The sequence below is a fragment of the Zootoca vivipara genome, chromosome 1 (genome assembly GCF_963506605.1).
Source record: "Zootoca vivipara chromosome 1, rZooViv1.1, whole genome shotgun sequence".
NCBI lineage: Eukaryota > Metazoa > Chordata > Lepidosauria > Squamata > Lacertidae > Zootoca > Zootoca vivipara.
The window spans coordinates 105489056-105506078 of NC_083276.1; the positions used below are offsets into that span (position 1 = coordinate 105489056).

Here is a 17023-nt window from a genome sequence, read left to right on the forward strand (position 1 = left end):
GTCAGACCCTTGAAATGATGGTGGCCTACAGACACTAGAGCATTCTACAGGTCTAAACAGGCGGGAGGTGGAGAAACGTAATAGCACTGAAACAACGTCATCAATCAGTGCTCATGGTTGTAACTCAGCGGTGGGGAACCTGACGCCCAGGGGGCAAATGTGCCCTTCCAGGCCCCTCTGTCCAAGCATCAGGACTCCCTGAGCCATGCACAAGGTCAAACCACCATTGCTCCTGCTCCATGCCCTCCTGAAGTGCTTGTGTGTGTGCACAGAAGACTTTTGACTGGAATGTAGGCTGCTGTAGATGAGAGTCACAGCTGTTACTTTGCTGATTTTGGCCCCACCCACCATTGTCATGTGGCCCCCAGGAGGTTGTCCAGAAGGGAATGTGGCCCTTGGGCTGAAAAGTGTTCCCCACCACTGCTCGAGCTGGAAGCAGCTTATGCAGTAGTCATTTGAATGTCACCCAGCAGGGTAGTAGTGGCTGTTGATAATTCCTTCTCTCAGTAAACATAGTTTTCTATCCCTAACGCTGAACTAGATTGCTTTAAGGGCTAAGACCACTAGGGAGAGGGAATAATCAAAGACTACTAGTTACCTGTTGTGTAGCACGTTCCTTCCTTTTCATTTCCAGTTTTAGAAAATCACTGCTGATATCTCCACTGCTTGATTGGTTTTATGATTCAGTGCTTTCCCCATTGCGAAATATCCAGGAAGCATGTTTAGGCCATTTGTTTGGGGGCAGCTATGGAAACGTCCACAGGTGCAGATCTTTTAATTCTAGATCAGTGGGTAAAATGGGAATGCTATTTTTTAGGAACAGAAATAAAACTATTTTTTTTTTCTTATTTGAAATCTAAACTAGACCTCAGAGCCTACACTGCAGAAGTCAGAGATTATTGCAGTAATCAACTGTGCCCTGCAGCAATGAAAGCTGTAATTTCTGTACATTGAATTGCAAAGAACAAAGCATCCATCACAATTCACAGAGTGCATGAATTTAGAGTCTTCTCCCAAGAGGTTTGGGGGAGTATGCTGTACTTAAAAAAAAATAACCCCCACACTTTATCATTAACTCGCCAGTGCCAGTGAAAAACTAATTCCTCCATGTGTCGTCATCTTTTTTGGCACACCTCACCCAGCAATCGGGACAAGATGGCAGCAGTACCAAATGGAATTATGTCATGGTGAAGAGAATGTTAAGGTTCAGCAGATAAGCTAAAAGGAAATTGGGGGGGGATGACATATTTTGCAAAAAAAAAGAAGAATGTATGGGTTACAATAATATGCTTTCTCTGATGGTGTGATACTTTAATGATTTGTAGTTAATAGGTTATAGATTTAAACTATGTCCTTGTCAAATTCACTATCAATGACGAAAAATGCTCTTCGTTTTCTTCCGATTGTTACAAAATACATTTGCAACCTCCATATAGCCTTTTTACCTGCTTTATTGAAGCAATTGTGCATTAAACAAAACAAAGAACAAAGTGTGGCTAAATGAAGGTCGTCAAAATGGATTCCGTGTCACTGGAATGCTTGACCTTTTGTATCTTCGTCAACAATTAATGTCTCCTGGCTGGTTAATTTGTTTACACCTTAAAGCTTAAATACTTTTGACTTTGATGTTCATATTGCAGTCTGACTGCAGGGCATATGACGCTATTGCCAAACCGCTGGATTACTGATGTGTGTCAGGGGTGTTTCATATGATAAAGCATAACAGCAGCTACTTCCAGTAGAGACACATGCTGCAGTTTATGACCAGAGAATTCATATATAGGGAAAGTAAAATGTAATGTACTTTCCTATCTTCTCTATTCCTATATGATTTAACAGATGGGAAGAACTTCAGTGCCTTGATCCATGAAGCTGATCTTTGAAGAAGGCTGGTCTGTGTTGTCTTAGCGTTAGCATTTAGGTGTATTTTTCATGTCCAGATCTTTACAGCAAGCATACAGGACATGGGGGTGGGGGAGAGGAGGCAAAGCAGCCCCACAAGAGCTGCAAGTGAACATTGAAAAATGCCTTATACCAAGTCAGACCACTATCTAGCTCAGTATTTTCCCACACTGACAGCAGATCTCCAGGGTTTCAGAGCAGTTGCTTTATCAATGCAGCCTGTGATGGGACAGAAGAAGCCTTCGATTCCTCCAGGGCCTCATCACCCCTAACAGGCTCCATCTTTTTCTTGAGAAGTGGAAGGTCTTAAGGCAACAGGCCTCTGGCTTGGAGTCTATCATCCATCCTCAATTTGGACAAAACCCCAAATTTCACCCAGGCTCCCTTCATCCTCCCCCCAAGCCTGTAATTAATTGCACTTCTCTTATAGCCAACTTCACAGGACACACAATATTTCCATAAAAGAAAACCCAACACACCAGAACAACAGCACTGGCCTACACTTCAGGATGTAATGCTCTATTTTCCACCTGCCCCTGCAAGATGGATAGAAACCAGGTTACCCTGCAGGGCTAATATACCCCACACTCTCTTGGCCATAGCCCCCCCCCCCACACGGTAAATTGGTATAGTAATGACCTGTATCTGCATTGTAGTGCAATTTTTAAAATGCTTACAAGCTAGAGTAAGGCTGGTGGAGAGAATATGACATTTTTTGGTATATAGCAAGACCTGAGTTGGAAAGTTTGTAAGTTTCCATTTTTGCTGTTACCTTTGTCATTTTTGAGTTGACACATTACTCCTCAATCACAAAGTCTTGATACTTGAACTGATTCTTATGGGGCAACAATCACCTCTCCACCGGGAAAGACCTGCAGAAAAGGCAGGGTCAAGACAATGAGTGCTCCACTCTAGCCTTCTCTTTGTTGCAATTGGCTAGATCTGCTTTCCAAAATGTCAATCACTCTGTGACTTCGTTCATTGGCTAAAACCACTGAAAGACAGGAGCAAGCTAGTGCTATAGAAAACAAATGATAATAGCTGTTATGTCTTTTGTCTCATCTCTTGGGTTCTGTAAATGCCACAAGTGACTTTTTTTAATGGGAACCTGGGAATAGCTTCCACCCACTCCTGCTCCATGCTCACAGACACCTCTACATCTCCACTATTGCTACCACCCCAATAACTGCTGTCCCAAAGCCAGATACACAGTGGTGCCTCGCTAGACGAATGCCCTGCAAGATGAATTTTTCGCTTAACGAAGAGATTTTTCAAGCGGAGGTTGCCTCGCAAGACAAATTTGTTTTGTGGAAAATTCGTCTAGCGAATCGCGGTTTCCCATAGAAATGCATTGAAATTCAATGGGCAAAATTCAATTTTGCCTATGGGCAAATTTTTTTTCCCCCAATGCATTCCTATGGGATTCGCTAGACGAATTTTTTGCAAAACGAATTGACTCACAGAATGATTTAAATTCGTCTAGTGAGGCACCACTGTAGAATAAACGGGCACAAACATCTTGAGAGCTGCAGCTAGATAGGTCTTGCACAAATCTTCTTGGGCAGAGCTCTGCTAAGCCAGATAGTTGCAGAGACAGAATAAAAAAAAACTGATCAGAAAATTATAAATAGATAGAAAGAACAAGAACAAAAGTTTTACAAACACTCACATTTGCCTTTGAACTCCAACGCCGACCTCTCACATTTACACATTAGTTTTGCTCGACCTCATTATACAGCACCCTTTACACTTTGTGATGCTACCAAGAACCAAGTTAAGGTTTATATTTAGGATCTTGGCCATGGTTACAGCCACTGAATAATTATTACTATTTTAAGTGCCATGTGAAATCAGCATTTAAGTCCACTAAAGAGTCATGCTGTTGCGTGGTCAGCCCCATTTTGCTATCTGAGGCAAATGACAAGATGGCACCCCCTTCTTGTTCCATGTACAGAAACAGACTAGACAAGCAACTGGTTAGCAGCAGGCTGGTTTAGGGGGTCCAGGGCAGTTCTGTCCTCCAACACAGGAGCATGGTCAGGGGGGTTAGGAGGACTAGCTAGGGGTTTGCCTAATAATAGGGTTGTCTCTGATACTGTGGAAATGGCCTTTCTTTAAAGGACATAGAAACATGTGGTAGCCATTCCTGATACGTTTTCCCCCACCTCTCTCCCTCTCCCTCATGCACACACACACACACACACACACACACACACACACACACTACCTACCTACCTACCTACCTACCTACCTACCTACGGTATCTATCTATCTATCTATCTATCTATCTATCTATCTATCTATCTATCTATCTATCTATCTATCTATCTATATCTTTCCTGACTAAAATAATTGTAGTGTCTCATCAGAATCCTGGATTTGCCTGAAGCCATGGTGGGGGAAGGGAACAAAAGGGAAGGCAGGTTTGAAAGTGGCCATTTTAAACAACAGCAGAGGTCTGAATAAAGCATGGCTAGAGGAACTGTGAGGTGTTGAAGGAGCCATGAGGGGATGCTGTAGCTTAAGGCAGTGTTTCTCAACCAGTGTGCCTCCAGATGTTTTGGGACTACAACTCCCATCATCCCTAGCTAGCAAGACCAGTGGTCAGGAATGATGGGAGTTGTAGTCCCAAAACATCTGGAGGCACACTGGTTGAGAAACACTGGCTTAAGGGACCTGTGAAGGCATAGAGGCAGGGTGTGTGAAGTGTAAAGGGAGGGGTGTGGGAGTTAGCAAGGGCATTGGGGTAATGTGAGCAGGGGCGGCAGCCCCTAGTACTTACGGTATATACATAGAGCTTGAACCATACACCCATTATGATCTTAAGGACATGTATACACATACATTGCATGTACCCGTAAAAATATAACCTGAAAACCAGCACAAATGTGATTCAAAATCTTCTGAGTAACTCAGCTGCAGAAAGTCCACCATCTGTAGTTTTGCATCAACCCTGTTCAAGAAAATTATATGCAAATTATGTTAATTGCATGCAGCTCAACCATGCAAATCAGCTCCAGGCCTCCAGATTATGACATATTCAATGTTGTTACCTTCCACCGTCCTAGAAAATCCCTGTGGAAAGGCAGAAACCTTATATACCAAGTGGTTGCCACATTCATTGAAGAGAGAAAAGGAATTAAACAAGATGGGAACAAACCAGAAGGAAAATAGCTTAGGAAGCTATTTTAATTGGACCCAGCAAGCTACCTCTTCCAAACTCCTTTCCTGAGCTCCAGGGACTGTTCTTCTGTCCTACTCAGAATTACAGCGACAGATTCCTGAATGATGGTGACTGGGAACATTCTGTCTGTGTTTATTCACTGCTTCCGGGCATTATCATTGCTATGAGTCACTACCGTTGCCCAGGCCTAACCTAACACAGCAGTTGCTTTAAAATTCACATTCCACCTCAGATAGGATTAACTAGAATAATAGTTAGTAGACCATATATTTGGGGCTGCTGAAATAGGAAGAGGGCTGTTTACTTCATCAGAGTTTGCACTGCATGTACTTCAACAGAAATCAACACAAGCAAAACTGGGTATATCAGAAGCTCAGCAGTCATCCCTGCTCTGAAATACTCTCTCATCAGATTCATGCACATTTTCCATTTTCCATGGACACAAAGCACTGAGAAAGCTTAAGGTTCATGAAATTATACCCAGGACCATAAGAGCTGTGTGTTTATAAAAGTGTGTGTGTGTGGAATGGGGGTATTTTTCTCTGCAGGCTCGATAACTCTAACAGAGAAGCTTCCTTCTCACGGTAGAGTTCTTCCCAAAATTCCCCGTAGGGCTTTTCTATACAGTGGAGAACTAGCAAGTCAGAAAATGACTGAGAACAACTGAGTTAAATGGCATGATGTTGACCAGGACTTGGCTGTCAGCACAAACCAGGACAAATTGTGTTCAGTCATCAAGTCTGTTTAACTATGATTAAGCCCTGCTGGGACCTGCAGGGCTGTGCCTCTCAGCTACAATTGAATCCTCTGAGAAAATGGTAGTGCTGGGACTGACATTTGAAATGTGCCTGCACTGAGCTCTACAATTTATTTTTCCAGTCCCTTAAGTGAGGCTGCAAAATTTAGAAACACTGCATCAAAAAGATAGCTGTCACACAGAACCTTATAAAATACATTGTTGCATGGCATGTGTGTGTGTGTGTGTGTGTGTGTGTGTGTGTGTGTGTGTCTACATACACACACAAACACACAACTTGCCAAGACAGAACCTGCATCCAGTTCTTAATCCCACAAATAAATTGTTTGAACTGTGGCTAATTGGCAGGCTACAGATTTTATGCACCTTGTTTACATATCTTTCATATGCATGCTGCATAAGGTCTGGGAATGCTTTTAGTGTTATAAAATGAAATGAATTATCAAGTTCACTTTCATCTAGCAGAACAAACAGGGTTCTTTGCTGTGCCATAATAAAGACCCCCATAGCTGAAATGTTCTATCTAATTTTGTAATTTATTCTCAAGGGCTAATTTGCAAAATGAAATTGTTTGGATGATTGGTTTGCAGTAAACATGATGAATCAAATTGTCTGCCACAAGTGGAGTATAAGCTTATATTTCCATTTATAATAATAATCAAGCGAGAATAGGGCATATTGATAAAACTAGAATAGTCTCTCTCTTTTTGAAAAAAATAAAAAATCAAGTTATTCAACATGATGTGGGATACTACTGAGCGGGTGCTGCAAACCATTTTAGATTTTATGTGCAAAGTTTAATAAGCAAGCAAACCCAATCTGGAGGAAATATGCCTCAATAAAGACCTACCAGTAACTACATTTTGCTGTCCCTGTATTGTGGAATGTTCTACATGCAAGATGAAAAAGGACATAGCATTTGCATCTCCATAGATTCCTATTGGCTGGAAAGTTACTTCAAGGATAAAGGAGACATATGGTCAAAGGCAGTCAAAGGCTGCATACAGATGTATAACCCAGACTTTTCTGGTTCAAGTCCAACACTCTACTCCAGGAGTAGCCAATGTGCTACTCTCCAGATATTGTTGGACTTTCACTTCCATTGTCCTTGACTGACATGTGGTCCATTATCATGTGGCAGGTTCCATGTTGGCTACTCCGACTCTACTTCCTATCCCCGAAGCAAATAATTCTGTGGATTCCTACGTGGATGTGTCTCCAGCAGTTTTGCTTTGCAGATTTTCATCTAAAAGGATGATTTCACCTGAAATAATTAGACTTGAAGCTTCAGTAAACTGTGTTGCTAAGAATGTGCTGTTAGCAGAGCAGTGCTCAAGATTGTGGGGGAGTGTTAAAATGGTCTAATGAGCACTTCTTGGCAACACATTTTCACCAACGTGACTCAGCCACAATAACAGAACCCTTCACAACTTAGTATCCAACTTATTTCCTGAATTAAAATAGTTTATTCAAGATTCTTAATAGACTATTCCAAAAGATTCTGAATCTCTGATTAGTGCCTAGTTGTACATTTTAAAGACTACGGACTCCATGTCTTTCCTTGGAAGTTTGGGCGGAGGGATTTTAGGCAAAAGCTGTTGAGCGTAAAGTGTTTTATGTAGTCCAGCTTCTCGGAGAGCTAGCTCCACACGAACCCGGGTGTCGGAAATGATCTGTTAAAAAAGGGGAAAAAGAGGATGTTTGTATATATGAATCTGTAGGTACAGATTTTGAGCGAGTCATCTTGAAAGGAGCAGCTTTAATTCCATTGCCGTTTATTAAAAAGGCAACATATAACATACTAGCCTATCTGGTATTAGCCAAATGTGTATGGATAGTTTTGGATTACAGAAACATATACAACAGAATCTCCATATGACACATATGCCCAGATACTTCTGGGGAGTAGGGCGTGCATCTATTGAACAGCTATTGAACACAAAGGTCCCGAATATAGTGCATGGTAACATGCATTCAACTGTAGGTGCAAATTCAGGGCAGTTAAATCCCAAATCTGCCTTCCAATATCTTATTACAATGTTGTAATGTGCCTGTGTAGACAAATGTACATCTTCTAAGATGGCTGCTGCAGACTAAAAATATTGCAGCAGGCAGGCAACAATGGTGGTCAGAAGGAACTGGTAACAGGGCAAAAAGTCAGCAAGAGCCACAGTAGAGAAAGGTAGTACAGAAAAGTGCCTCCTTGATTTGAATTCGGGTGTTCAGACATCCTTAAACAAACACAAGACTCCAAGCACAGCTTAAATGCAGCTCTAGGGCTGAGCAAATCTGGCCTCATGCAAATGGGTTGACATTCTACCCTCTAACCCAATGAAGACTCCTAAAAATGGGGGGGGGGGTCTTTATGTTTCAGATACCTATCTCCCACCTCCAGTGGTTTCCCATACAAAGCATAATTACTCCCTGCATTTAACCTTTTTGCTGTTGGTGTGGATGCGCGCATACACATCAGGCAGGATGGGCAACTACCTGGTCATTAGTGAATGTATGCAACTCAAACAGAGGCTTTAGCAGAACAAATTCTTCTTCTGTTCCAATGCCCATCCGAGCTTTAGATGCCACTGTGTCGGCCATCATTCTTGCAGGGTCAAACTCTGCAACAACAGCAACCTAAGAGAGATGTGGAAATTGTCAGCAGTGCAAATATTTTGTGCGACCCAACCTTAAGATCACACCTTCCTGTTTCCATGCAGTAGGTCCAGCAGACAAAGGACGCACCATTTGATCTTTTTCATCCTTCTTTCCATCTAGTTAGGAAGGTATGCAAGAAAACATGTTAAAGCAGAAAAGGAGGAAGACGGTATGTTTGAAGAATGAAAGTTATGGAATTGATAAGGAAGTTCTTTCTTCTAGAAATGTCATTGCTTGTCAGAATAAATCAACCAATGATTTCATACCTACAATGTTCAAGTGTCCCCAAAGCCACATCCAGTTGGTCCAGAAGAATACCATACTTGAGGGTACTGAAAGCTGCTAAGCGGCCCAGAAACACAAACAGGAACAAACCCTTCCTGTTCAACTACCTAGTGTAGATAGTCTTCCTGGGTCAACAAGGCTATCTCAGTCCTGAATATGTGCTGGAAACCAAACTGAAATGCATATAGGTAATAAGTATTATCCAGAAACCTTTGCAGTTGAGGAACTACCACACTCATAAGCACCTTATCCTAAAAAAGAGACTAGCTGGAAATTATCCAGCACAGTGAGATATAAAGGGATTTAACAAGGGCTTTTATATAGAGATCCCATCATGACTAGCATTAAACCCACTGGAACTTCATTCTCTTTCAAGGAAGCATTTACCCCATATTGTACCTATTAGCCAGGCCTCCTCTGGCTACACCTTTAGGTGCCTGGAGGAGCAAGAATGAAGCACAGAAGTGATTGGCTTTACTCCTCCACTCCCTCGCACCACACAAATTGCAAATTATACATAAAAAGCAGCTGGTAATAAAACTATCATCACTGTAGCATCTGTGGGATAACGAGACTCATATAACCAACATGCTTAAGTGTAATTAATGCATGAAGGGGTTGAGATCATAAGAGTAAGCTGTCCTGCCAGGCTTAGCATGGGTTACTCCCCCTCACCTTGGGAGGAACGTATTGTTGTACCTTAGTCTACTTGATGAACTCAGTGGATGAAGAGGCTAAGTTGGTTGCTGCAGCTTAGCCACATGGCTCTCACAAGCCATTCTTGTGTTCCTATACCAATAATTTAGGAACTTTTACCACTTTGGAACTAAACTAAGTTTTATTGCGACTTTACTGACTGGTGTATGGAAAAGCACACGAACCTGACCTTTGGAGACTTTGCAAATAAATGAATTTTTAACTTACTAAACATGTGGTATTTTCCTACACTGGGGGAAGAGGGAAGTTTTGGGACTCACAAGGGCATATTTTTAAAGGTCTAACAGCCTGTATTTCCACACTTTACTTTGCTGCATATTTTGTGATTTTAAATCTCTGTTGAGGTTCTCTCAAGAAAGATTACGGTACTTGCCCCAAGCTTGGATCTTGACATCCAAGGAATTCTCCTTTTATACCTATTTTTTCCTTGAACCAATAGCATCATGGCTGGAATGGATGGAAGCAATATTATATGCAAAGTACTATTTTGATCATGAAATAGGGGGACACCGATTGTACCACTTGGTGATATGCCATTTTTATGACTTTCTATTGGGGAGGGGTGGGGTTATGTTGCTCCCCTCCACAGATTTAAATAACAGAAGGACGTCACAAGGCTGAGTGTGCCACCTTTGCCACTGCTGAACCCAGTGGCCACAATCTTCCATAATCCATGCACTCAAGAGTGTGTTAGAAATGGCTCTATGTGCATATTGATGTACTCGCATAGCTTTCCTCCATGTGAGGTGGGATCCTGGACCACTCCTCGTGTGTAAGAGGACTATGAACACACATTGGCCAGACATATCAGTGGTAGAGACCAGAGGCAGATTTCTGGCAGCGTGACCGGTTCAGTTACACTGGGCATGGAGCCTTAAGAATGCCATAACTGTTAATTAGAATGGAGCTTGAGAGGCAGGGAACACCAAATTTTGGCATCGCACAGGGCGCAGCTGAAATTTGAGACCCCCAATGCCCACCAACTGCAGGAACAAGGCTAGTCCACACAGTCCCATGAGGCCATCAAGTCTTATTTCAGTGCACTGAAATAGTTTTCTGAACCTTCTCTGTAGTGATGGCCCTTTGGCCATTCTGGAAAAAGACGCCTTTGAACTAATTGAACTAATGAAATAATGTAACATAAAGGAAGCCTCATATATCAAACACAAAGAAAAAAAAATCCAAAACTAGCTAGGCAAGCTTTTAAGAGCCAGCTCTTGCAGATTCAGTCACATAGCCGGGATTTGTCCATCCAAAATGGCTTCCGGCTGGAATTTCTGGAAGTTGCTTAAAATTAACTGCACCCACTGGAAAAACTCAATCCTTATTTTGGGTCAACCCACATAGCCATTTCAACTGTGGGGTCTACCAAGAACTGATACTAGCTGTTCTTTATGTGTCCTTGGCATTCCAAAGTAAACATGATTATATAGCAAACATGATGATATAGCAAAACGTAGCTTCCTTTACCTCAGATGGTTCATCTATTCAGATATTTCAGTTATTCATACAACACTAAGGGTGAACAGGGAGCAGCTTTCTGTAAAAGCCCTTTTATCGAATAAAAGTGAACAGGAAAGCAGACTGATGGCAGCTGATAACTTCCCTTTTATGTATGGGTTTTATTTGATGAGTCACTTTAGAGGTTCATAGGATTGAGCATTCACCACAGGAAGGCTGGGGGAAAAGCTAACAAGCAGACTGGCTTAACTCTTTAGCTAAGGCAGCCTTTACCAATCTGCTGTCTTCCTTATGTTTTGAACTACAACTCCCATAAGCCCCAGCCAGCGTGGTGGCATTGGGTGGGGCTGGTGGGAGTTGTGATTCATAGCATCTGGCGGACACCAAGTTGGCAAAGGCCAAGCTAAGGTTTTGCCCATTTCATATCCCTTCCTTCCACATTTATCTTTTTTTATGTTCCTTGGACGCAGAACTAAAGAAATTCTGAATATTAAACGGCAGATAAGCACCTGAAATAAAAGCACCAGAAGGCTTGCATGATTCTCGCTCAGTGCTGCCATACAAACTCACTTCTGCAGCACAAGTCTGCAACAAATTATTGTTTGTTTGCTAGTTTAAAAACGACTTGTTCCCTTTGCATTGTATCCCAAACACTCCTGCAATAATGCCACATCTGAAAGGAGCTACACTGAATATAGAGTAATTTAAAAGATGAGTTGTGGATCTTTTATATGCCTCTGGAACCTGAAAAATAACCTTTTACAAAATCACACCACTTGAGAGGGGTCTTTTATAGTTGCTGTGTGGAGACTAACATCATATAATTTCAACATGCAAACTGACCCTGGATTTGCCAGCCTCAAAACACCAGCTCTGCCTTTCTCCTCAAGATGCACTATGCACCAAATTGCTGAGACAGTTTTTACGCTGCAGAATGTGTTGTCATTCAGTATATGTAGACATAGGCTAATGGTGTTTTTTTGGGGTGGGGGTGGGGGACCCAGCAAGAGCCCTGAGTATAAATCAATCTGAAGTAGAGCACGGTTGCTGACATATCTAATCAAGTGACTAATGCAAGAAAAAACACTGAGGAGCAAGCCAGGGAGCAGCTTGGATGTGGCTTTTTCTTCCGGAAACAGATCCTGTTTGTATCAGTTTGAAGTCGCAGATAAGAGGATGGCATCATGGGGACCAAAACATAGATCAATACTGTAAAGCCTGCCAATTGCAAGGGGACAATGAACAGCAAAGGCACAATTCAGTTGTGACGAAAACTGCAAGTCAATTAACCGGTGAGAATAATAACTGCAGGTTTAAAATGTGGGTTCTTATTGAAGTAGTGTCTTGTGAAAGGATGCTTAGCAGGAAAAGAATTCATTTAAAATTGTCTGTGGTGGTTGTTTCTTTTTATCTAAGCGATGCAGTCAACCTTAAAGCAATTTGTTATGTTTTCGTGAGATATACTGTAGTTTTGTTATACTGCAAATGACCATAATTTTTCCATCTATAAGACGCCCCCATGTATTGTAGTGTTGGGGGGGGACTCCAAATGTATAAGACGCCCCCCTATTTGGGGGGACTCCAAATTAAGAAAACACCCCCTCATCACTACCCATGTATAAGACGAGCCCCAATTTTAAACCTTTTTTTTGGGGTTAAAAAAAACCCTAGGAAAAATACACGGAAAAATATGGTAATTTTAAAAACAAGGGAATGAACACACTATTAGACAAATGGTTCTGTTGGACCACTAGCTTATTGACCAGTGTAACTGATCTAGCACAAGAAGACCCTCCCCGCAACCCTCTGATCTGGCCCTAGAACCCAAGATTCTTCCTAGTACTGCTGCACCTGCAGAAGCCATAGTTGCTGCTGTGCCTGCACATATTCCCTGCCCAAGCATAGTTCAGATGTGCCCTGCAAAATTTTAATAACATGCTCAGAATGGAGGCTAAGCAGTTATCTATTTGGAGGGCAGGACTGCTGTCAGTTCTACCCATGGGATCCCCACAGGGCCTTAGCCAGGACACTCTTTGCCTCCTGGCAAAAAATGGCACTCATAAACTACAACTAGATCAGTATTTAATCAACCACATCCTACGACTTCAAAAGGCAAACCTCATTGGGGGGCGGGGCAGGAATCAAAACCACGCCAATGCTTTTGGCAAATTAACATTTTGCAGCAACTCGCTTGGTGAGTTTCCCCCTACGAGTGGGCTAGGGCCTGATGAATAAACACCTTCCAAAACAAAGAAACAGTGTAATATTTTAAAAAGTGAAAGGCAATTTCAAGCCAAAGCCCATTGATTTCCCACCCTGCCCTGCACAAGACATATTGCAGACCTGGGACAATGTGGTGACTCCAGCTGAAAATAGAAATTGAGTCATGATCTGAAAGGAGTAACACCAAGAAACACATTTACAGTCCAGCAAATTCATAAAAAGGCTGGGGAAAAACCAAACGAGATCTACTTTAACTTGTTTGAAAAAAGATCAGAAAAAATACTCCTGACAAATACAAAAAGAATGCAGTCATCTTAGGTCAGGAAAGAAGAAACTAGGCACTGCATGCTGTTATACACTCAAATGGCTGGAATGAATCTTAAATTCTCCATCCAGCTTTTGAAATATTACAGGGAGGTGGACTTTGTCTGGCTTATTTACAAAAACATTTGTGGTCAAAACAGCAGTCAATGAGCCTGGCCTATTCAGCTCAAAGTAATTTAAGCGGCCAACACTTTCCCAGGTGTAAGTACCCATAAGTTCACATATACAAGCGGGATTTATAATAGCTTTGTTACTGATTTATGCTTGTTGAGTTCAGCCTCCATAACTATCTGGTCCACAGTCATATAAACAGGTATGCTGGACCAAGCTCTCTGTATCCCCAGCTGTATGTTATGTTCAACACAGAAATTGTAGTACATTTTCCTGCATCTTCTCGCTTGGTTCACAGTCACAAGTGAAGTGGCAGGCAACTTCCGTCTATTACTAGGCAGTCTCCTACCAATCATCAGCATTATTTTGGTTTCATTTCAATGCACGCCTCCTTGAGAGTAAGTTCCACTGACCGCAGTGGAATTTACGTCTAAGTAAACATTAAGAGAATTGTGCTCTCGGGCATTTAATTCTGGCACAGTTCAAGTAACTGGGTTTACTGGAAGAATGAAGGAACATGTTTCTTGCAGAGAAGTTAAGCATCCTACCAGTTATCCTCCTTTTTCAGAAAGTATAAATGCTGCCAAACCAAAATATTAAATTCAAGAACTAACCAAAACTATTAATTGTGTGTTTTAATGCCATTTGCATCTCCACACATCATTCAAGCACTCTGTAGTGACTACAACAAGCTTTCAAACTGTTGGGGTGGAGACTCATTCTGGTTTGAAGTCTCAGCAGTTGCAGAGCAGCACCTGCAACTACAAACGCTCTAGGTGGAAAACCATACCAAAGGAAATCCTGGGGAACATGTCTGAATTATGCTGGTGACAGCTGAGAGCTAGTACGGCAGTTTAGTATCCGAAGGATGAATAAAATCCATGATGTCAGACTTCCATTTTAGGTGAGAAGAGGGGACGATGCAGAAGTTAATAGGAAATCACAAAATTATTTCCCACCCATACAAATGGTTACGTTAAAAATGACATAATGATGCAAGAATATTGAAAGGCTGGACTAATCTGTGCTGCTGAAAGTTTATGCACATTTTAAAGTTACCTTTCAGCCTTCATTCCTTTTTCCCACTTTCAACACTGTAAGACTTGCTCCATTAGATAAGATAGATAGATGGACCATAGCTGCCAAGTTATCCCTTTTTAAAAGGGATTTTCCCTTATGCTGAATAGGCTTCCTCGCGAGAAAAGGGAAAACTTGGCAGCTATGAGATGGACACCTGCTATGTTCTCAGACACGTCTCCTCGCTATGTGCCCATATGCCCAACCCCAATTCAATTTCAGACCCAGGTGAGGGGAAATGATTAAAGCCCTCTACCAACCCATTCAAGGCTCCCAATCCATATAAGGGCCCCTTCACTGGCGATTTGTGTAAAAAATTCCTGGCACTTAAAGGCATAGATACAGAGATAATCTGGATTGGTTGAAGGTAGAAGAACATGGTGCAAAACATTCCCTGTCCATTTTATCAAGGTACCATAATTTTTTGTGTAAGACGCCCCTATTTTGGGGGACTCAAAATTAAGAAAATGGGGGGAGATTGCCCCCATGTATAAGACTACCTCCCCCTTTTAACATTATTTTTAGCAGAAAAACCCTAGTCTTGTACACAGAAAAGTATGGTACTTTCCACTTAGTGGGTAGATACTTATCTACTGCTGCTCTTTCTCATATTAACAAAAAGAAACTGAAAATGTGGGGTGATCATAGTGTGTGGAAATTATCTTCTAGAAAAGCCTATTAGACCCAAAACACATGGTGGAGGGGGGCACACTATGGGTGGAATTCACCTAGCAGACCTCATCAATAGGCTGCCTGAATGACCTGTGGGAACCCCCAGAACAGTACATGGGGTAAGGGTAAGGGGTATCATTCTATCTGGCAAATTGTTCTGCTTGCACAGATGCAATGTCTGTAATGGTGCAGTGCTGAATTCTACCCCAAGACTATTTTTAGATTTCACTGTTAACAGCTTCTGCTGCATGCATTAATCTAGCAATGATCATGCACAGATACAAACCAAACAGCGAGTGATGAAACTAAGGTAAAAAGATTGAGAAGCCCCTTTTTCATGTCTTGAGAGACTGCTATTTCAAATTACACATAAAAAGACTCAGGTTATACAATTTAAAAGATACCTGTTGCCTGAGAGCATCAAGACGTCTCTTCCTTTCTTCTTCTTCATGGGCTTCTTTGAGTATTGCTTCTCTTTTCTCCATCAAGCGCTCTTCCAAAAGCTTTTGTCTAAACTGAACTCTTTGAACAGGAAAACATGAAGTCAATGATCTGTCTTCTAATACCATTTAATAGTTTTATGTGGGAACGGATTGGGGGGGTGAGAAATTTAATTCAGTTCACATTTAAAGGAGAACATATCAAATCTGCACTTTTCGAAACAATATGAGAAGCAAAATATGAGCAGGCATCCTTCAAACTTGAATTTTGCGATGTAGTTCTCCAACTAAATCATGTTCACAAGGGGCAGTTGCTTGCAAAAATTTGTACATTAGTCAAAACTGAAAACAAAAATATGTGTATTAGGAGAATTGCATACTAAAGTGCTGATGAATTTCTATGACAATTTTTTTTTATAAAAAAATGCTCCAGAAATGGAGAGGAATGAATTTAAGATTTAAAAAATGAGAAATTGGAAGAACCAAGGTTGACGGATCCTTCCAGATCCCTAATTAGGAACAATTAAAATCTTATTCAGAAGCAACAATTGAATCAATACTTTTCTTAGATTTAGGTGTGTAGAGTGAGTGTTCTAAATTTGGTAAAAGGTTCAAAATCACATATGGATGCCGACAATCCCAGATAAATTGTGTTAATGTCAAAATAAATAGCTGATTATTCTATTTGGGCAGCTTTCAACAATTACAGATATAGTTCTTAGTTTCTGGAGTGATTAGTATTCATTGACCTTGCATCACTGTACTAAATTCACTAAGAAGAGCTGAAAGAATGACGGCTGCATCTTCTCAATATTTTTCACATTCTTAATAGCCATTCTTATTGTTTTCTGTTGTAATCTACTTTGTTAGCAATGTCCTGTTTGGAAATGAATCTTGAGACTGATGGAAGTAATGTTAGAAGGATTTTTTTTCAAGATTAACTCTTGACATCTGTAGATCATTACAAAAGCAAGAAACTGACTGTGTACAGATGATTGCTTTTCAGATACATGGATGCAATATTTGGACACCTATCATAAACTGAGGGCTGGCTCATAGCAATAATGTGGACCAAGTTGTAATCTGATGAAATGGGAGAGCATCTCTGGGCCCCCAGAAGTACAGGATTGTGTGACAAAAGTTGCCAGAAGTTCATGGTTGCGTAACGGGGAGACAAGACACAAGGGCAATCTGAGGACTGCAAACATGTCAGTTGTG

At 41.4% G+C, this 17023-nt stretch overlaps 1 protein-coding gene across 5 annotated transcripts in view; it reads right to left on the reverse strand.

Moving 5' to 3' along the window:
* Window positions 1-4826: 4826 nt before the first annotated feature.
* The window catches only part of CCDC148 (coiled-coil domain containing 148), a 103039-nt gene continuing 90842 nt past the window's right edge, over window positions 4827-17023 (reverse strand). For all 5 annotated transcript variants that reach the window (XM_035132036.2, XM_035132025.2, XM_060280036.1 and 2 more), the window contains 3 exons: window positions 15770-15887; window positions 8334-8474; window positions 4827-7516 (listed from right to left, as the gene is read on the reverse strand). In XM_035132036.2, the coding sequence (XP_034987927.1) occupies window positions 7364-7516; window positions 8334-8474; window positions 15770-15887 (412 nt within the window). In that variant the 3' untranslated portion in view covers window positions 4827-7363. The remainder of the gene's footprint in view (window positions 7517-8333; window positions 8475-15769; window positions 15888-17023) is intronic.